Source organism: Lagopus muta, chromosome 1 (assembly GCF_023343835.1).
Source record: "Lagopus muta isolate bLagMut1 chromosome 1, bLagMut1 primary, whole genome shotgun sequence".
Taxonomy (NCBI): Eukaryota; Metazoa; Chordata; class Aves; order Galliformes; family Phasianidae; genus Lagopus; species Lagopus muta.
In genome coordinates, this window is record NC_064433.1 from 154,035,548 (window position 1) to 154,055,114 (window position 19,567).

The 19,567-nt window shown below is 41.8% G+C and overlaps 1 protein-coding gene across 6 annotated transcripts in view; it reads left to right on the top strand.

The window, feature by feature from the left end:
• Window positions 1-19,567, top strand: part of KLF12 (KLF transcription factor 12) — a 264,660-nt gene that overhangs the window by 86,965 nt on the left and 158,128 nt on the right. For all 6 annotated transcript variants that reach the window (XM_048933311.1, XM_048933316.1, XM_048933313.1 and 3 more), the window contains exon 3: window positions 15,538-15,627. In XM_048933311.1, the coding sequence (XP_048789268.1) occupies window positions 15,538-15,627 (90 nt within the window). The remainder of the gene's footprint in view (window positions 1-15,537; window positions 15,628-19,567) is intronic.

Here is a 19,567-nt window from a genome sequence, read left to right on the forward strand (position 1 = left end):
ACACTGTGTCAAAGGTTTTGCTGAAGTCTAGGTAGACTACATCAACAGCCTTTCCCTCATCTACCAGTTTGATCAGCCAGTCATAGAAGGAGATGAGGTTGCTCAAGCACAACCTGCTTTCATGAACCCGTGCTGGCTGGGCCTGATCCCCTGGACACCACGCACGTGCCGTGTGATCTCACCCAAGATGATTTGCTCCATGACTTTCCCTGGTACTGAGGTCAGGCTGATAGGCCTGTAGTTCCCTGGATCCTCCTTATGACCCTTCTTGTTGTTGGGAGTCACATTGGCAAGCCTCCAATCCTCAGGGACCTCTCCAGATAACCAGAGCGTTGATAGATGGCGAGAGCGGCTCTGTAATCACCCCTGCCAGCTCCCTGAGCACCCGAGGGTGCAGCCCATCCGGTCCCATGGACTTGTGACAGTCAGACGGAGGAGGAGCTCTCTGACTGTCTCCACCGGAATTGCTGGGGCATATTCTGAGCAGCGTCCCAGACTTCCAGATCAGGGCATAAAAAGCTGAGGGGATAACTGATCTGGTTATTAAAGGCAGATGTAAAGAAGGCGTTGAGGACCTCAGCCTTCTCCTTATCCTCAATGGCAACATTCCCTGCTGCATCAAGTATAGGATGGGAATTATCTTTGGTTCTTCTTCTGCTGTTGATATATTTATGAAAGGATTTCTTATTCTCTTTTACTGCAGTGGCCAACCTGAGTTCAAGTTGGGCTTTTGCCTTCCGAACTTTCCCCCTGCATACCTTAGCAACCTCCTTGTAATCTCCCCAAGCAGTCTGTCCCTTCTTCCAGAGGATGTCAACTCTCTTTTTCTCCCTGAGTCTCAACAGTAGTTCCCGGCTCACCCACAGCAGTCGTCTTCCCCTACGGCTCGCCTTATGGCACTCAGGGACAACCTGTTCTTGGGCCTCATAATGTGATGGACCCATAATTCTCACCAGTGAGATGAGAAGCTTGGCATTCTCCAGTCCAAGTCGATTTGGACGGCTTAGAACACTGTGGGACGGTTCGTATAGCCAGCCGAGATTTAGACCTTTATAGATAATAGTTATTGATCTCTCTGTAGGCTCTTCAAGATGATTGGCACATATAATACTTAACTACTATCCAAGTTGCAGAATTACAGTACAAGTTTTGCAGTTCAGGTATAAACCTTTGTCTTAGAGTGCATGGCTGCTGCTGATGCCCAAAGTGTAAAGGATTATTTGCTAACCTATTCTAAAAGGTTTGCTTTGTGTGGATAGGATGTTACCTGCCTTGATAATTATATATAGCCACAGCAGTGTTAACATTGATCTTCTGAATTAATTAGTAGTTGCTCAGAACTACTTCTCGAATCAGCAAAGTGATTTTTTTATTTAGCTAGTTTTGGTGTAGTCAGGTTAATACCTAATTAACTGTTTTAGAATAACAAGTATAATCTACTGAATCAGTGAACAGGCTTTCAGGTTGGAAACAAATTTCTCTCCCTACCTTTTCTCAGACAAATGGCTGCTCACAAAGTGTAGTCATTATTTAAAACAAAACAAAATAAAAAAAAGTCTGAATTATAGTGCAGAGACTATTTTAAACTCGAGGATAAATGATGATAGTCAGACATGCGCAATTTGCTCTTAATAGTGGACAATTTATTATTGTTCCTGGCACCAAACAGGAGCTATAATTACTGTGCTTTTTTTCTATAATTCTTGAAATGCAGAATTTATCAGCGTCTTCAGATGATGTGAAGTATACCACCACATACATAATGTGCACACATGCGCACAGGGAGTTCAACAGTTTAATGACTGTTTATGAGGGTTGGTAGTGATAGGACAAGGGGGAATGGTACTAAACTGAGACAGAGGAGATTTAAGTCCAATATTAGGAGGAATTTTTTCACACATTGTGGCGCAGTAGAACAAGTTGCCCAAGGAGGCTGTGGATGCCCCATCCCTGGAGGCATTCAGGGCCAGGCTGGATGTGGCTCTGGGCAGCCTGGCCTGGTGCTTGGTGACCCTGCACATAGCAGGGGGTTGAAACTAGATGATCACTCTGGTCCTTTTCAACCCAGGCTGTTCTGTGAATATATGAAAAGATTGAGCGAGACCCTGTGATTGCTTTGTGCCAGAGTGTCCCCAGCAGTAACATAACTTTGGTTCTTTCCATCACAAAACATGAGTTAGGTACTTGACATACATTCTTCTATCCTTCTTTAATTCATTTTTAATTATTTAAGCCTTATGAGGAGTGATTTTAAGAAAAGCCATATTTCCCTTAATGATCTATGTTACTCATATGTATAACCCAGTGGCTTGGCATGAACTTTCAACGTGGAAAGCACTGTTGTTAATCTGTGTTGATTGATGGACTTGCTGCTTAGATTTGTGTTCTGCATCATTCAGTCTGATAACACCACTGGTGAAGACCACTACTGTTGTGATTTTAGTGGTTAAAATAATTTAATATGTTTATTGAGTTTCAGCATCCAGAATGATGATGTTGGCAGTCTTGTCACAATATTAATGTTGGTGGTCCAGGTCTCTTCAGAAGGATGCGGTACACATTTCAGTGCATATAACACTCTATGCCTGTGTAAAAATCATTGCTTTAAAATATGAGCAGCTTAACCCATCCAGTTCTGGTGGCACAAAGTAAATCTAATAGAAACGTTTTGCTCTACGCAAGACATAGCTGTTGTAAGTAGGAAATCATTTCCACTGTTTTACACAGTGTAACTGAGCTACATGTTGGTAATAAATATGTGATTTACACAGGCACAATTTTGCATTATGTTCTAATAAGAAGCGTTAAATATATTAGTATGACTCAGGGCTTGACACTCAATAAAGACTACGTATGATGGCAAACAACCAATTATCTCAGTGCATTATTTATTTCTTGAAAGCCTTGACATGGGTAAGGTCACTATACATTTTTAATGGGAATGAGATGCTAGGTTATAAAAAGATAATTCAAATAGCAATACTTTGTTAGATCTTCCTGCTGTGCGATGTATAATCAGGTGCACTGACTTAAAGAACACTAATGAGGATTTAAAGACACAGCAGGGGCACATTTAATAGTCACACACAATTCCGTCAAACACATTTACATAGAGCACCTCTGTTGCAAGCTAGTGTTGAATAGCTATAGTAGAGATGTATGTGTTATTGTATAGCACGGTGTACTTTGTGAAAATAACAGTTAGTCAACATTCTGGTTCATGCACTGGGCAGCCTGGTCTAGTATTAAATGTAGAGGTTGGTGGTCCTGCCTGTGGCAGGAGGTTGGAGCTTGATGATCCTTGAGGTCCCTTCCAGCCCAAGCCATTCTATGATTCTGTGATTGAAGAAAACAAAGGAAGTGGGCTCTGGAGGTATCATTTGAAGTCCGTGCCAAGCTTTGGTGATGGTCTCATTTGCCTCTGCAGTGAATCATGGGGAGTGAAGTGCTGCAAAACAACACTGATATATGTCAGACAGTGGCCCACCTGGTTTGAGGTCCTTTTCTTGATAGTGACTTGGACCAGGTACTACCAGAAAAATGGAAATTCTGTCTTGAGTATGGGAACTGGAAACCCATATTTTAGAGCTGCAAAAAATCTAGGGCACAAATACATTTGTAGCCAGAATTTGCATATTTATTTTTGTGCTTAATGTGTCTTGGAAAAACAAGTTTGTAGAAGAAAAATCAAATTGTCTTTTAATCCCTTTGCAGGTGATTAGACAAGTGGACTTCTAATGGCTGAATTACAGTTCACAGGATCAGATACAGTGTCACAGGAGGGAGAAGCATGGATAGGCTGCAAAGAATGAACACTAATATCGTGCAGGCGTGCAGGGGCAGGACCAGGAAAGCCAAAGCTCAGCGTGAGTTCAGGCTTGAAGGGAGTGTCAGAAACAATAAGAGCTATAGGACAGTTGACCTTCCTTCAGTCCACAGAGAAAATCATGGAGCCAGTCCTCTGGGACCATGCTTCTGGGCACCGTGAATGAAGAGATGACTGGAAATAGTCAGCATGGAATCACCCGAGGGTGATGCATGCCTGAGCTGCTGTCTTGGTTTCTGTGATATAAAGTGACTGGAACAGTGGGCAAGGGGAGTGAGAACTGTTCATCTCAACTTCTGCAAGGCTTCCAGCTGTCTGCAGCAATACCCTTGTATGCAAGTTACAGTAAGTGCAGCAGGGATGGGACACAGTCAGATGTGCAAAGCTGAGCTGGATGTATCAGCTCAGAGGGCTGCGGTCAGTTGGTTGCATCCCAGCTGGAAGGCATGGACTGCAGGGGAAAGGGAATGGTAGAAGGAGGAAGGTTCAGACTATGAGGAAACGTTATTTTCTGTCAGTGGTGCAGCTTGTCCAGAGGGTTTGTTCCATGTCCATCCTTGCAAGTTTTGAGGCCTGACTGGGCATAACCCTGAGCGACCTGGTCAGAGCTCCCAGCTGCCCCTGCTTAAGGCCAGAGGTTGGACTGGAGACCTCCTGAGGCAGCAGACTCACCCTTCAGTCCTGTCAAAGAAAACATTAGCTGTAGCATTTGCATCTCCTTGAATTTTTACTGGGTATCAGAAAGTTTCGTGCTAACTGATGTGTTAGAAGTTATGCGTCTGTTTTTCCCCTAGAGACGCACATTTATTTACTTTATGTACTTCAACAAATTTGGTAGCTCTGAATTTTAAGGGTGCTATAATCAAAGTGCAAACATCTGTTATTGTGGAGCTTTATATGCTAGCTGAGTATCTCTTTTTCTGATTTTATTATATTTTTTCTGTCATTTTCATGGCTATATCGGAAGTTACTTAAAATGTTCTTTAATCTTAATGTTAGGCAGATATTTTAATTATTGGCATAACTGTTCATATGCAGTACACTTGCCATCAAATGTGTTTGAGGAATTGCAATTTCACTTAGAATATGAGAAATTCATGCTGTTGACATTTGAAACTCGTTAATTAGAAATTCTTAACACTTAATTAGAATTGCCTTTGAAGTGGACCCTAATTCCACCATAATTTATTACTTGTGGAGTTAAATGTGACTGTTTTCTATTATGCATAAGCATTTTGGTCACCCTGCCTTGGGTAAGAAGATACATTGTGAGCAATTGAATACCCTTCATATTGACTGTGTAGGAATTGATGTGAGCAGTTTGCAGGTGATGCATTATTTCAGGCATTTTTTTTTCCTCGTATTTGGTAGATACTTAAAAATTCTCATTCTTAAATTGAGCTCCTTTATAATTCATTTGCTAAGAAGTCAGCGTTTGCCTTTAAAAAAAAAAAAAAAGCACACTAATGAGTGCTGCTTGCCAGCTTCAATATTAACATGTTCTCAGGAGTTCATGCTGAAGCCTGTGGGGAGTGTGAAGGCCTCAAACTGATGTTAAGTAGGATAGAGATGAGGTTGTGACAGAATGTTCAACATTTGCAGTTTGGGAGTTACATCACAGTGTATATCTTTCCTTTTGAAGCATCAGAATAAGCAGATTGTTTGCTCCACAGCAAGAAGCATCTACAGCTCTTAGTATGCTTCCATACACGTGCACTCTGCAAAAGAGAAAGTTGATAAAATAATGTTTTGCTTCTGGCAAGCACTCTGACTTTTTCTCCTGAGCATACAATCATTCAGCTTAATTTTATTACTTTTGTGTTATTTTGGTATGTACATGAATCAAGTGGTATTTATACACAGATTTGCAAATAGCAGCAGCAGAAAAAGTCGGTGCTCTCTTGTTGCTGCTGCTCTGGTGGAGCTGCTGGGGCGAGGGCTGTGGTTACAGCTCTTCCTAACAGGTGGGATGAGGCCACTGACAGTATTTTTGGTTTCATCACTTGCTGCCTATCATCTCTACAGCTCTGTACTTGAACTGTGGCAGATGGTTTCTGAGGTCCCGTGAGAGCCAGCTATTGTGCTTGCAGGTATGTCCTACAGTTTTTGGTCTTAAGGAGTACAGCTGCATTCAGGCGTCTTCTCTTTGTAAGCCTATAGGAAATATGCTTTATCTTCTGTCTCTCTACTGGGCAGTGCAACAACCTGAGCTGGAAAATAGTGTCTTGACTTCTGGGAGCAAAGGCTGTCATATACTGTTTTTGCTTTAATAAAAAAAAAGGGCTGAATCTAAATTGAGGCTGAATGTATACAAGTCTATGGTGCTGGATGGCATGCACCCCAGGGTTCTGAAGGAGCTGGCTGAGGTGGTTGCTGAGCCGCTCTCCATCATATTTGAAAAATAGTGATAGTCAGGTGAAGTCCCTGGTGATTGGGAAAAAGGAAACATCACTCCTATATTCAGGAAAGGGAGAAAGGAAGATCTGGGGAGCTACAGGGTGGTGAGCCTCATCTGTGTGCCTGGGAAGACCATGGAGCAGATCCTCCTGGAAGAGATATTAAGGCACATGAGAAATGTGGAGGTGATCTGAGACAGCCAGCATGGCTTCACCAAGGATAGATCATGCCTGACCAATCTGGTGGCTTTCTGTGATGGAGTGACAGCATCAGAGGGCAAAGGAAGGGCAACCGATGTCATCTACCTGGACATCTGCAAGGCCTTTGACATGATCTCACACCACATCCTTATCTCTAAATTGGAGATAAATGGATTTTAAGAGTAGGCTATTTGGTGGATAAAGAATGATAGGAAGAGGATGGTGAGGCACTGGCACAGACTGCCCAGAGAAGCTATGGATGCACCATCTCTGGAAGCATTCAGGGCCTGGCTGGACGGGTACCTGAGCATGCAGATCTGGTGGGTGGCAGCCCTGTCCATGGCACGGGGGTTGAAAAATAGATAATCTTTAATGTCCCCTCCAACCTAAGCCATGCTGTGAAAAAAAATGTTTCTAAAAACTGCCTATAAATAAAGGAAAATCTGAAATTCAAGTAAGACCTGCTTAATTCAGTTTTCTAGAGTTTAGTGGTTACATTTTTAACCCAAAGTGTGAAGGCTGACTTCTTGGTATACTTTTATTTCTGCTTATATGTTGTAGCTCTCAGATAAATTAGAAACACTTCCTTTGGCTTAGAGTAATATCAAGTCAAAACATTTTTAGGGCCCAGCTGCTAGAAGGGATCTAGGTGTACTTAAGGACTACATTACCTTATATCACTCTTGTTAAAAGGATGTAGTTTGTAATGTCTGTGATTAATAACATGTCAGCTTTCGTCACTGACAATCAATTTGTAATTATTCTCTGTCCTAGGGGAGGGAATGTGATATATGCAGGAGCAACAGTTTTCTCCCCAGACTGAAGGGCATAATCCACCAGCCAGTTGTGCTCCAGCAGGGCATACAGTATTGCTTGTAGGTCATTTATTTCCCTGGAAAACTGGATTGGCAAAGGGCAGTGTGATGTAAGGAGGAAGTACTGATGTCCAGGCCTCCAAACCCACTTCTGTGGCTGTTTTACGTCCCTTCTGGATCTTTGTTGTGGCAGAGATGAGGATCTGTGGTCCTTTCAGGCTTCTGCAGGCACAGCCAGGCACATCCCACAGGCTGCAATGGGGAACAACATTCAACCATTTGACCTCTCATCCAGGATCTCAGACAGAAATGCTGAACTAAACCATGGCTGCTGTTACATGCTAAATGCTCTCTTTATTCTCCAGTGTGCAGTGCCTGTTGTATCTGTCTTCATAGCAGCAGACTGCACATTGGTAGGTGGGTAGAAAAGTATGCCAATGGCTCCCTACAGTTCAAGCAGCTCATTCTGCTACCAGAGCAGCAGGTGGAATTCAGAGTAGAATTCTAGTCATTGTGTGTTTCCAGGTAGGCTCCTGGGCAATTCTATTTAATACTTATTTGGCCGTCAATTACTAGCAAGCCACAATTTGTGAAATTAAAAGGTATGGGAAAATTTGTGTCAGGTGGTCAAACTATTCCCCTGACACAGTTGATGTCATATACTCCTTCTGGCACCAGGAGAAGTTAATTAAAAGCCTGTTGTGACTTGAGAATTATTTTTGATTTTACAAACTTTGATTTTAGTTTTCATTAAAGGCAAAAGATAAGGAGACTTCTTAAATAGAAACCTGAGCTCATACAGACTGTGGTGACATGCAGGAACAGGTTGCCCAAGGAGGTTGTGGATGCCCCATCCCTGGCCCATTCAAGGCCAAGTTGGATGTGGCTCTGGGCAGCCTGCTCTGGTGCTTGGTGACCCTGCACATAGCAGGGGGGTTGAAACTAAATAATCTTTGTGGTCCTTTTCAACCCAGGCCATTCTATGATTCTATGTTTTATGCAATCTTTTTTCTCAAGTTGAATAATGAAGCAACAGCCCAACTAATAGTGAGGGTAACCTTTAAGTAATGTTTATTTTTTAAATTGGATCAATATTGTTTTTGCAGGACTGTGAAAAATCTTCCACATTATCTTGACCTATTTTATTTTTCCTGTTTGTTTTTAATTTTAAGCGTCATATTCTTCAAACTATTCTTGAGACTCGAGGGCAATTGATATAAGAGCACAAAACTACTTTGGAGATTGAGTAGTAGTTTTTCAAAACCACTTCACTTGTAACTGTGGTCAAGGAAGAGTGGCAGTCTAGCTCAATTACTGTCTTTTTGGTGAAAAGCTGTTCATTTCTAGTTCTTAGTACCCTTTACTAATTGTCTGTGCTTGAAAGAAATATCAAAATTTCTTATTGCTCGGTATCATGAGGTATTACAAAAAGATCTTTTTAGCTTTTAATAGTTCCTGTATAAAGGTAAATGCATTGCATGTTTCTTTGAAACATGTCCTTTTTAAAATACATTCCAGTTCTGAATAGATGGCTCATTTTTGTCTCTTTGTGTGTGTGTGTGTGTGTGTGTTTGTGCAAGGCTTCTAAGTGTAAAAAAAAAAAAATCTGCAATATTCATTTGGTGTTGAAAAAATCTTATCCAGTTGTTCTGTGAATATTGTGCTGGGAGGAAATCGCAGTGGTTATTCCTGGTATATAGTGAAAGGTATGGCTCAGATATAATTAATGTTACTTGTAACGTAGTGTCAGAATTATTGTGCTGGTTTCAGCTGGACAGCCTGAACAGCAAAGTGGTGTTTGGGCTGTTGCTGAGCGATGGATGCACAGCCAGAGCCAGGCCACCGCTCAGCAGGGAACAGCTCCCGCCATGATGGCACGGGTTGGAGCCAGGACAGGTGGCCTGGATTGGCCAAGGTTATCCCGTACTACGTGACATCGTGCAGAAGGCCATAAGGCTGTGTGTAGTTGATTGGGGCAGGCCAGTGCTCAGTAGTTGGCTGGGAGTCCACTGGTGGGTGGTGAGACGTCATGCTGCTGGTGAACAGTTGTATTGTTGCTGTGTGTCAGTCAGTGGGTGGCGCGTAACTGTGCTGCGTATAAATACATATTGTCATCATTGCTTTTTTTGTTCCTGTTTTCCTTTTCTGTCATAGTAAATGGTTTTTTTCATCTATTTTCTATCCAGTCCTTTCCCTCATCCCGCCTGGGAAGGAGTGAGTGAACAGCTGCACAGTGCTGAGCTGCTGCCAGGTTAAACCACAAGAGTCCTTTTGGCACCCAGTGGGGCTCAAAGGATTGAGATAACAGCAAATCTGACCAGAGTGTGTTAAAATTGTTCTAAGTGTGATAGTTGCTGGTCACAATATTATTTTTATTTTCTGAGGTCTTCCAGAGTTGGCTTTTTTTTTTCATTAAACCTTATCGTTCAGCACCTTACTTGTTAGTTGTCTTCCCTGTTGTGCTGTTTACCATTTCAGGATGCTGGATTAAGGTTGTCATTTTTCTCTGTGGTGTAACACCAGCCAAGAAACTAGTGTGGTATTTGATATTGCAGTCATCTTCTTACTTTGAGAACCTGATCTTAGAGATTATTAATGATTACACTCTGTCAACGGTTTATGGGCTGGTTCGGCCCAGTTCTGTGACTGGAGGGATGGAGGGATTTCACAAAATCCACGCCTCTGGAAAAAGGGAACAGGGGACCCCAAAATAATTAAAAACAGTGGCAACGATCTGAGGAGAAACAAACTAATTTACTAAATATGGTATCGGAATGTGAGATAACACACTATAATACAATATACTTAGAATTAAAGCTAATAAATCAAATATAATGAGAGAGAGTATGTCTGAAAGGTGGAAAGGCCTCACCATAAAGCTGAGGTGAGATGCGCAGTCAGGTCGAGCAGCAGGGAGGAGAGCCTGACGAAGAAGAGCACATCAGGTGACCTTGCCAGGGGTTGTATCTCCTCTGTGACTGCAAAGCCCCCTGGGGAATGTAGTTCTTCTTCTCTTACGGACAGGTGCCCGGAACTGGAGCATTGACAGTTTAACTCCCAGTGCACTGCATGATGTTATGATGTGGAATACCGATAACCAGAAATCATAAAACCATGACAGTATGTAATCACTGGATGCCATGTAGATATGTGTGTGTGATATGTACCTCTTCTGTAGCCTTACAGCCTCCTCTGGCATGATGTAATGTTTGGGATTTTATGAACTACATTTGGGTTCACCCCCAGCTCTTTATAAGGCTAGCAGGGTTAGCCGTAGTTAATTATTCTTTACAGTCTCATGCTGAGCTGATGTCCTGGGGTATTCACAGAAGTCCTTTGCTGTTCTATTTAAAATTGTCACTTAAATAAGATGTAAAACAGAGCACTTATGTCCATGTTGTTCACATAGGCTTCTGCAAACTCTAAGTTCTGTTCTCACTTACGGAAATTAACTTTGAATTGGAACGGAATGAGATAAACCACGCCCGGTTTCACTTGAAAATAGTATGAAAATTTAATGTTCAACCATTTATTATTATTTTTTTTCCTTTTCCTTGAAGCATCAATAAATGCAAATGATCCTTTTCTTTTCTGGTGCGTTTGACATGAAATTCAAGTTCAGAGTGAAATGCAGAGCTACCAGAGTTTCTGCTTTCATTCTAAGCATTTCACACGGCAATATACATAATTACATATGATGAAGATCCTATGGCAAGACATGGACTGTTAACCCCGATTCCCTGGCAGAATTCCCAGTTGAGTGATTACCTTCTAGCCACATAAATTTCCTTTTATTTTCTATTGGATGGTTGCTTCCTTCGCTTATTGGAATGAACTGCTAGGATACGTACTGTGGCAATGTTAACTTGTGTGCTTTACCCTAAAAAAAACATCATTTCTACAACTAACATGTCATTGTGTTGGTGTGTAAATTACTTTTTTGGAAAGGAAGGTCTTAAGCAAGCATAGGAGATTAAGTTAAAAGGCAGTTTCATGCTTTCTTCCTCTGAGAATTCAAGAAGGTTTCTCCTTCTCTCCTTAGAGGTGGTAGTGGTGTTTGAGAAGAGATTATGATCTTTCATTCTTCTGGTTTCCCTTGAACCAGAGAAAAAGAAGCATTTCAAACTTCCAAAATCATATTGTTATATCATTAAAATGTTCAGTTATATTTTCAAAAGCTTTACCTTGCATGGATCACTTCAGATGTTTTGTCCTGAGTTGTCTATTGCTTTATTGCTTTGATTGATGGATACTCTATTTTCAGTATAGTAATGCAACTAATGAGAATAGTGTGAATTGAGGTATTCATTTTCAGAAAAAAACAGCAGTCATCTTATTGCCAGAGTGTAGAAGGGATGTGGGCTGTTTTGTAGTCCTGTAACACATTTAAGTTGTCTGTCATTAAAAAAAAAAAGCAAACAATTTGGGAGTCCTGCAAAAATGGCTCAAAGTTTGAGAAAATGATGAATTCTGAAATTCCTGTGTGTGCAGAAAATTTGTGTGAAAACGACTCAAAGATGAAGAAGCAAGACAAATTATCCATCATAGCTTTGAGATAGGAAGACTTTTAGGGGCCGTCTTCTGCTCTTAGCTCTTTGAGCATGCTCTCATTAAGACTGAAACTTGTTTACTGTAAATCTAAAGCTGTGTTTGGAAATGTTCTTCCACTGACTGATGCTGCATTTCTCAAAAATAGTGGTTTCTTATTAGATGTCTTCTCAGAAAAGGAGCATGTAAACCTTATAATGTATTTGATTCCTGTGACAGTTCCTGTAGTGGTAGTCATTGTGCTGTAATAACTGTAATTGCACATACTTGGTGTTTTATGTTCATTTTTCAAGACAGTAAATGTCCAAACCTGATCAGTGAAAGGCTGAAATTGATAGCAGTGAGAAACGGAGGTTTTTTCTTTTAGGGTCAGTTAGTTTATTGATCCAAGATAGCAGATGTTTCCATAAAGTCATGCAGAGCTAGGCTTGGTGATATGCCTAGTTTAGACTATGCATCTGCTGTGTTGTGCCTGGGTGGGTGAGTGGGGTCCAGCAGGTGGGCAGGGCTGGGAGGTGGGATGGTGTGCATCAGAGGCTGGCACAAGAGTTCGTATCACCTTCACATGTGAGAGGGCTGCAATTTAGCTGCCACAGTAGGGTTTAGTGAACCAGGAGGGAAGTGTGGTGTGAAAAACGTTTTGACTTAATACATCATATCGGCAATCCTGGTTGGTGGGTCCCCTGAGTGTAATAAATTATCATGGGGCACTGGAGCAGCCTGGCCTCGCTCAGGTGTGAATGCTCCATCTGGCCCAGCTGACCAAGGGGTTCCAAGGGAAGCTGAATTCACCTCACCACCCGTCTCACTTGAGTCTGTTCTCCTTAGATGGCTGCCCACCATACACAAGCCTCAGCAATTACGTTGTATTTGCAGAATGGCTTTAAGCATACTGTAGAGCAAAGCCTTGTTGCAGCAGGAGAGTGGAGTTTGGAGAGATCAGCTCTCTGAGTGAATGCTGGGCTAAATATTTCATCTGTGTGTGTAAAGCGCGGATTAGATCTGCTCAGGTCTGCCTGGATATGTCACACAATGTCTTTTCAGCTACAAATGCAGAAGGATCAAATAGTTTGTAAAGAATCTACTCCTGAGATTGTTGCTGCTCTTGAATTATGAATGACCCAAAAGCCAGCACTGTTCACTGTATTCATTCTTCAGACCTACGCTCAAAAGGCATAGCATTGCTTTTAAGAAATACGATTTCAGACAACAAAAGGGAAACAGGTGCTGGGAAAAATTGGTTAAATGTGAATGTGTTAAATGGTACATGAACCAGTCAGGTTTTCATGATTTACCAGTTTTAAACTTCAAAGGCTCTGGTTAGCTTGCATTTTTAGAGCTAATGAGTTTATCACAGCCAGTGGGAAAAAATGGTTCAAGTATATCAGCTATAAATTGGTACAAAGCACTAAAAGGGACATTAGCCTCTAATCAGATTCTAACAGTTCATTAAACATGCCTTTCCTCGATTGTGCTTTGTCTTCCCCCCTCCTCCTGCTTGTGCCTTCTGCAGCAAGCAGCCACGTCCCTTTTTTCATTTGGGTAAGACCTCCTCGGGGACACAAAGCAATATCTGCTCATCCTTCTTTGTCAACAAGCTAAACAACCTAAGGGATGCTTTATTATGGTATATTCCTGATCTTTCTGTAAAACTCAACTGTGCTGCTTATAAATCAAGAATGTAGGGGGACTTCCCTGCTTGCAGAACAGGTGCTGGGAGAGCCCAGAATGCCAGCCTGGCTCCTGCTGCTGCTCCACCCCAAAGCACATCCAAGTCACTGAGGCACTGTAATGCCCAAAGGCATGAGATTCGCTTGTGATGAGTAAACACAGTGCAGCAGCCCTTGCTGGGAAGAGGGATGTAGAGCCTGGAGTGATTTCCAAGAGCTGTTCCATGGCGTCATACTCCTCCCCTTGCTTTTCCCAACCTGCACCTCAAACACTGAATAATAATCAATGGGTACAGAACTTACTGCTGAAAAGTAAGCATGTTTCAGAAGCTTTTAGGAAGCATTAGGGCATATGGTTTTTCTTTAAAATTCTTCTGAAGGACTCATGATAAGGAACAGGGCAGTTAACATAGGAACTCCTTATGGATAATGGCACCACACAGTGCTGAGCAGATCTGCTGCCAGTGAAACACGTAAAAAAAACTTTTTTTTTCCATTGCAGTACATTTATTGAGGTCTCTGTGGTAACAGAGTGAAAGTGAGTTTCCATTCTCAAGTACTGCTTTCCAGAGGGGGCCACAAATAAGTAAGTAGCTGTGAAAGTCACTTAAAAGCTTGTATATGTGTCATAGTTTCATATTTGATAAAGAGCTCTGAGGCTTTCACATTTCCGTACAACTGACCAAAGTGTGTTGATTCGTCAGGTCATATTGTCATTAGAGTGATAAAATATCTTTATTCTCAGCATCTTGTCCAATCCAAAAGGCAGCTGAAGGGACTCACTTTCAAGTACCAGACTTGAACCTTGGCTGCATTATAAAATTAACTCAGGTTGAGGTGGGATCTGAACTGAAGGCACAGGAGATTGTTCTGCATAGTTCATGAGAAAACTCAGGAAACAGTGGAATGGGGCATTCATAAATGAGGATGTCGATGCAGACAATCTCAGCTTTGCAGCTCTCACTTCTAACAGAAGTTCTCAGCACATATTGTCCGTTACTAAAACAGTGGTTTAACATTATTATTACACGTTATTAACATGTACCTGGACATGGACCTGGAGGTAGTGATTGATGCTTGGCTGAACGTGAGCCAGCAGTGTGCCCAGATGGCCAAGAAGGCCAATGGCATCCTGGCTTGCATCAGGAATGGTGTTGCCAGCAGGAACAGGGGAGTGATTGTCCCCTGTTCTCGGCTCTGGTGAGGCCACACCTTGAGTACTGTGTCCAGTTTTGGGCCCCTCACTGCAAGAAAGACATTGAGGCTCTGGAGTGGGTTCAAAGAAGGGCAACAAAGCTGGTGAGGGGTCTGGAGCACAGGGCTTATGGGGAGTGGCTGAAGGAGCTGGGATTGTTCAGTCTGGAGAAGAGGAGGCTTAGGGGAGACCTTATTGCTCTCTATAACTACCTGAAGGGAGGTTGTAGTGAGCTGGGGGTCGGCCTCTTGTGTAACTGGTGATAGGACTAGAGGGAATGGCTTCAAGCTACGGCAGGGGAGATTTAGGCTGGACGTCAGGAAATACTATTTTTCTGAAAGAGTGGTCAGGCACTGGAATGGACTGCCCAGGGAGGTGGTGGAGTCACCGACCCTGGAGGTGTTCAAGGAACAGTTGGATGTTGTGTTGAGGGATATGGTTTAGTGAGTGCTATTGGTGATAGGTGAATGGTTGGACTAGATGATCTTGAAGGTCTTACGGCAGGGGAGATTCAGGCTGGACATGAGGAAGTATTACTTTTCAGAAAGGGTGGTCAGGCACTGGAATGGGCTGCCCAGGGAGATGGTGGAGTCACCCAGCCTGGGGGTGTTCAAAGAAAGGCTGGATGTTGTTTTGAGGGACATGGTTTAGTGGGAGCTATTGGGAATAGGTGAACAGTTGGACTGGATGATCTTTTAGGTCTTTTCCAACCTTGGTGATTCTATGATTCTTTTCCAACCTTGGTGATTCTGTGATTCTGTGATTATTATTACATGTTCATGAACTTCATTTAGAAGAAACTTACTTCTATAATAGTATAGTATTACAACTTTTGTCAAATGTTTTTCATGTCTTTTGTAATTACTCTTGTCTTTTTTTGCTCTAGGACGTCAGCGCTTTTGAAAACAGAATGTTAATGCTGGATGGGATGCCGGCAGTCAGAGTTAAAACAGAGCTGCTGGAATCTGAGCAAGGGGTAAGCAGAGGTTTCTATGTATGTGGCTTCATTTTTCAGCAAGCTGGTGACCCTAGCCAAGCTACTCTGTGGTTAGCTGGCCTTCCTGTTGTATTGCACTTTTCTCTGTTACCATTTTGGAGCTCATTTTCTTGAAAATGTGGTGATCTGATCTTATCTACTGGGAACACAAAATTCTGTGGAAGATATGCTGAAATTATCTGGTTTAGCAAAGATATTTTCTACAGTGTAGTTATAAGACAACCAAAAAGCATGCAGTTTGAAGAATGGAGAAAAGTAATGGATTGCAGCAAAGAAGCCAAATTCATGTATCCAGTAAGGCCCACAAGTTTTTGCTATTCTACCTTCTTGCATTCTTTGCCTTAGCACGGTTGATTTGTCCTTTATAAGCTTGTCCTATTTCATTTACTATTTTTGCAAAACTGTGTAGAACTGCTCTTTGGGGTGGAATATATTTGTTTATCGTTGTGATAAGGGGGCTGGAAGCTTCATATGGTTAAAGTTAGTGTTGTGGAGTTTGCTGAGTACTGAACCGACCCTATGAATACAATTCTGAATTTCTGCAGAGGAAACACTTGGTGTTAGAGTGGTAGATTTTAGGAAAATGAGTGACTGAGGTTTTGGCTTTGCATGGCATTTTCTTATACGTGTGATAATAATTACATTAGAGACTGCAGACTGTCATGAGAAGATCTAAATTTAATGGGGATGTTTATAGATACTAACAAGATGAGGTTTTGTTCTGTCATGAAGTCTTAATTCCCTTGTGTGCATTTTATGCTGTGCTGAAGAATTCTAGCCACCTTCCCACTCTGGATTCAACGAGCAGAGAGTATAACAAAAGAAGCAGTTGTTGCCATGTGAGGATGGGCTTTTGCCTCCTTCTGTTATTTTTTTCCTTCCTGCTATTTTCTCAGTTATTTAATTGAGAACTTCAATGATATGGAAGACAAGGAATTAACTTTCAGGATGGCTTAACCTGAAAGACTTGCTAGGAGAGATCAGGTATTCAGAATGTTCTTGAGGCTTGTTTTGAGCAAAAAACCTTGACATTTAAGGGCGCTTTTGCTCATCTCTCCGTCTTCTCAAGAGTACCATCAGAAAACATACCAGCCCAGCATAGGCTGAGGGAACACTGAAGTTTGACTGTCTTATAAACCACGGTGATGAAAAGACAGATCCATTAGAGGTAGTTTTAAATACTTTGGATGCTTTGTATTGTGTCTTCATATGTAATGCAAATCTTCATATTCTCCAGAAGGCAAATGCTATATTGTTTTGTTTTGTTTTTCATTTACAGTAAGTTCTATACGTGATAGATATAGCTGGTCCCTTCAGGAAGAATACTGCCTTCAGTAAAGTGTGATTTCATTCTGGAAGACCTACTTGGCGTCTTAGAAACTGGAAGGAAATGAGTAATTTATATAGTTTTATTAATTTCCTTACGTTTTATTTTTTTAATATAAATGTACAGACTTCTGTGTAAGCAGAAAATGATTTCATCTCTTTCTTTTCCAGTGACTGAGATTTTGGACAAAGAGCTCAGTTTGATTTGAGATTTTATGTGCTTTGATACTAATTAAGAAGTGTCTGGTCAGGATTTTCCAGCACCTTTATGACTCTTCATTAGGGAATAATCAATAAATACAAAATGAATTCTCCAGTTTGCTAACTGAGGAACTGGCCATTAGGATGGCAATTTTCCAGGAAACAGCTCAAACTCTAAAGAGGAAAATGGTTGAAACAGATGTTTAGCGTGTGCTTCAGAGACTGTTTTGAATATGTAGATGTTTGTAGACATAACAGGAACAAGCGTTTGAAGGCTGGGATTATCAAAGACGCGTGCTGTGAAACTGTTTGGGAAGGTGAATATCATAACTGGGAAGAGTGGGGTGGGATCTGAAGTGTGATCTGTGCAGTGTGAATTTGAAATAGCTCCTCTTGTGTTGTTTCAGTGTCTGAAGTCCGTGTAGTTGCACCTCATTGCAGTGTGGTGGAGTGCAGGGAGGCATTTCTACTTTGAAAGCTTGGCAAATCGGGATAGCATTTTTGAATCTTTTTAAAGGTAGAAGCCAAAGCTTCATCATCTTGGATGCAAACTGCTCTGAAACCTCTCCAGGAAGACAACTGGCTTTTTGCTGTTACTGCTTGGTTATCTCATTATTGGCTATAGGTTGAAGTTAACATTAAATTAATTGCAGGTTCCAAGGATGTGTGACTGTTTCTTATCTGCCATACTGAAAACTTCCTTGCAGGGTTTATGAATCCATCAGCCAGAAAAGGTGTTTTTGTATTAGTTATGCCTTGGTTATCTGTCGCTTCTGGTTCTTAACCTCCACGGTGGGATTCACAGAAAGGGCTTTTTTTTTTGTTTTAGATATTGGTTGGCCATGCATGCAGTGCTGTTTGAGACCCCCAGACAGTCCTCTGCTGTCCTGGCTTTTGAAATGTTTGCCTGGTGAGAGAGCAACTGGTAGAGGAGAGTTTAATTGCATACTGGGCAGCTGTTGCATGGATGCAAGTGGACACATTTGGAATGATGGCAGGTGGGAACTGTGTAAAGTTCTGCTTCTGTGCCAGCGTGCCCTGTTGCATTCATGCTCCTGTGGAGTGCAGTGTATGATGCAGGTGAAGGAAAGGTATGGGGATTTTCTCAAGAGTCATTCAGTGCCAGTGCTGAATTACTAGCAAAGAGCAGGAGCCAGAAGGTGCCCCTGTGTTTCTGGGTACATCTCCAAGGCCACAAGGAGAGTAAGCTAAATGCCTCCATCATTGCTTCAAGCGGGAGTTGCAAGTGTAAATGTAAAGTGCCAGCTAGGCAGATGACTTCAGGAGATGACATAACCATAGCATTTGAGGGTGCACTACTAAGTTTCAGTTTATTTGATAATTTGATGTGTGTAATGATTAAACAATATGTGTTTCATATGGGACTTAAAAGCGTATTTTAAAAAAATCATGCTTGTCCTCAGTGTTTGTGAAGTAGTAATCTCCCAGCAGTAAAAAATACTGCTGTGTAGCAACGTAGCTGAAGCATGTAGTGGTCACTGCAGTAATGTGACAAGGTAGGAAAAAAAAGCTCAAAAAGCAGTAACGTTCCATTTCCTTTTACTCCCACTCTGGCAAAGCAGAAGCACGATAGAAGGCAAAAAAAAACCATTCCTTAAACAGACAAAAACTGGTATGAACCTGAAGTTACTCATACTTCCTATTTGGGTCAAATCAGAGAATCACGGAATCGCAGGACCTCAAGAGATCATCAAGTCCAACCCCCCTGCTAAAGCAGGTGCTTTACAGTAGGTAGCACAGGCAGATGTCCATAAGGGTCTTAAATATCTCCGTAGGAGACTCCACAATTTTTCTGGGCAACCTGTTCCAGTGCGCTGTCACCTTTATCATAAAGAAGTTCTTCCACATACTAGTACAGAACTTCCTGTGTAAGTTTTAGGCCATTATTCCTTGTCCTGTCACTACACACCACCAAGAGGAGCCTGGCATCATCCATTTGCTACCCACCTCCCTTTAGGTATTTATAAACATTTATCTGATACCTCTCAGTCTTCTTAGGTTTAACAGACCCAGGTTATGGCTATGGTGAAGGAGGCACCACTTGTCCACATGCACTTCCATTAGAAATTTGTCTTCCATCTTCTGCTCTGGGTAACCTGGTATTCACCTGATGCTGGCCCTTGACAACATGTGGTTGTTATAGAGATTCCAGTTGTGAACCGGGACAGAGCAATTAATTAAACCTGAGACTAAGCATTTTCCAATGTGTTTGGAGTCAATCCATTGTTTTCTTTTTGGGGACCTTGATCTTTTTGCAGGGTAGGTGAAGTATGAGGTTGTTCTTTACTGTCTGTGCGTTGAACTCCAAGATCTTTGTCTTGCTATGAGATCTTTGATTTTGCTTTGTTTCATTGTCTGTTTCTTGCATTGT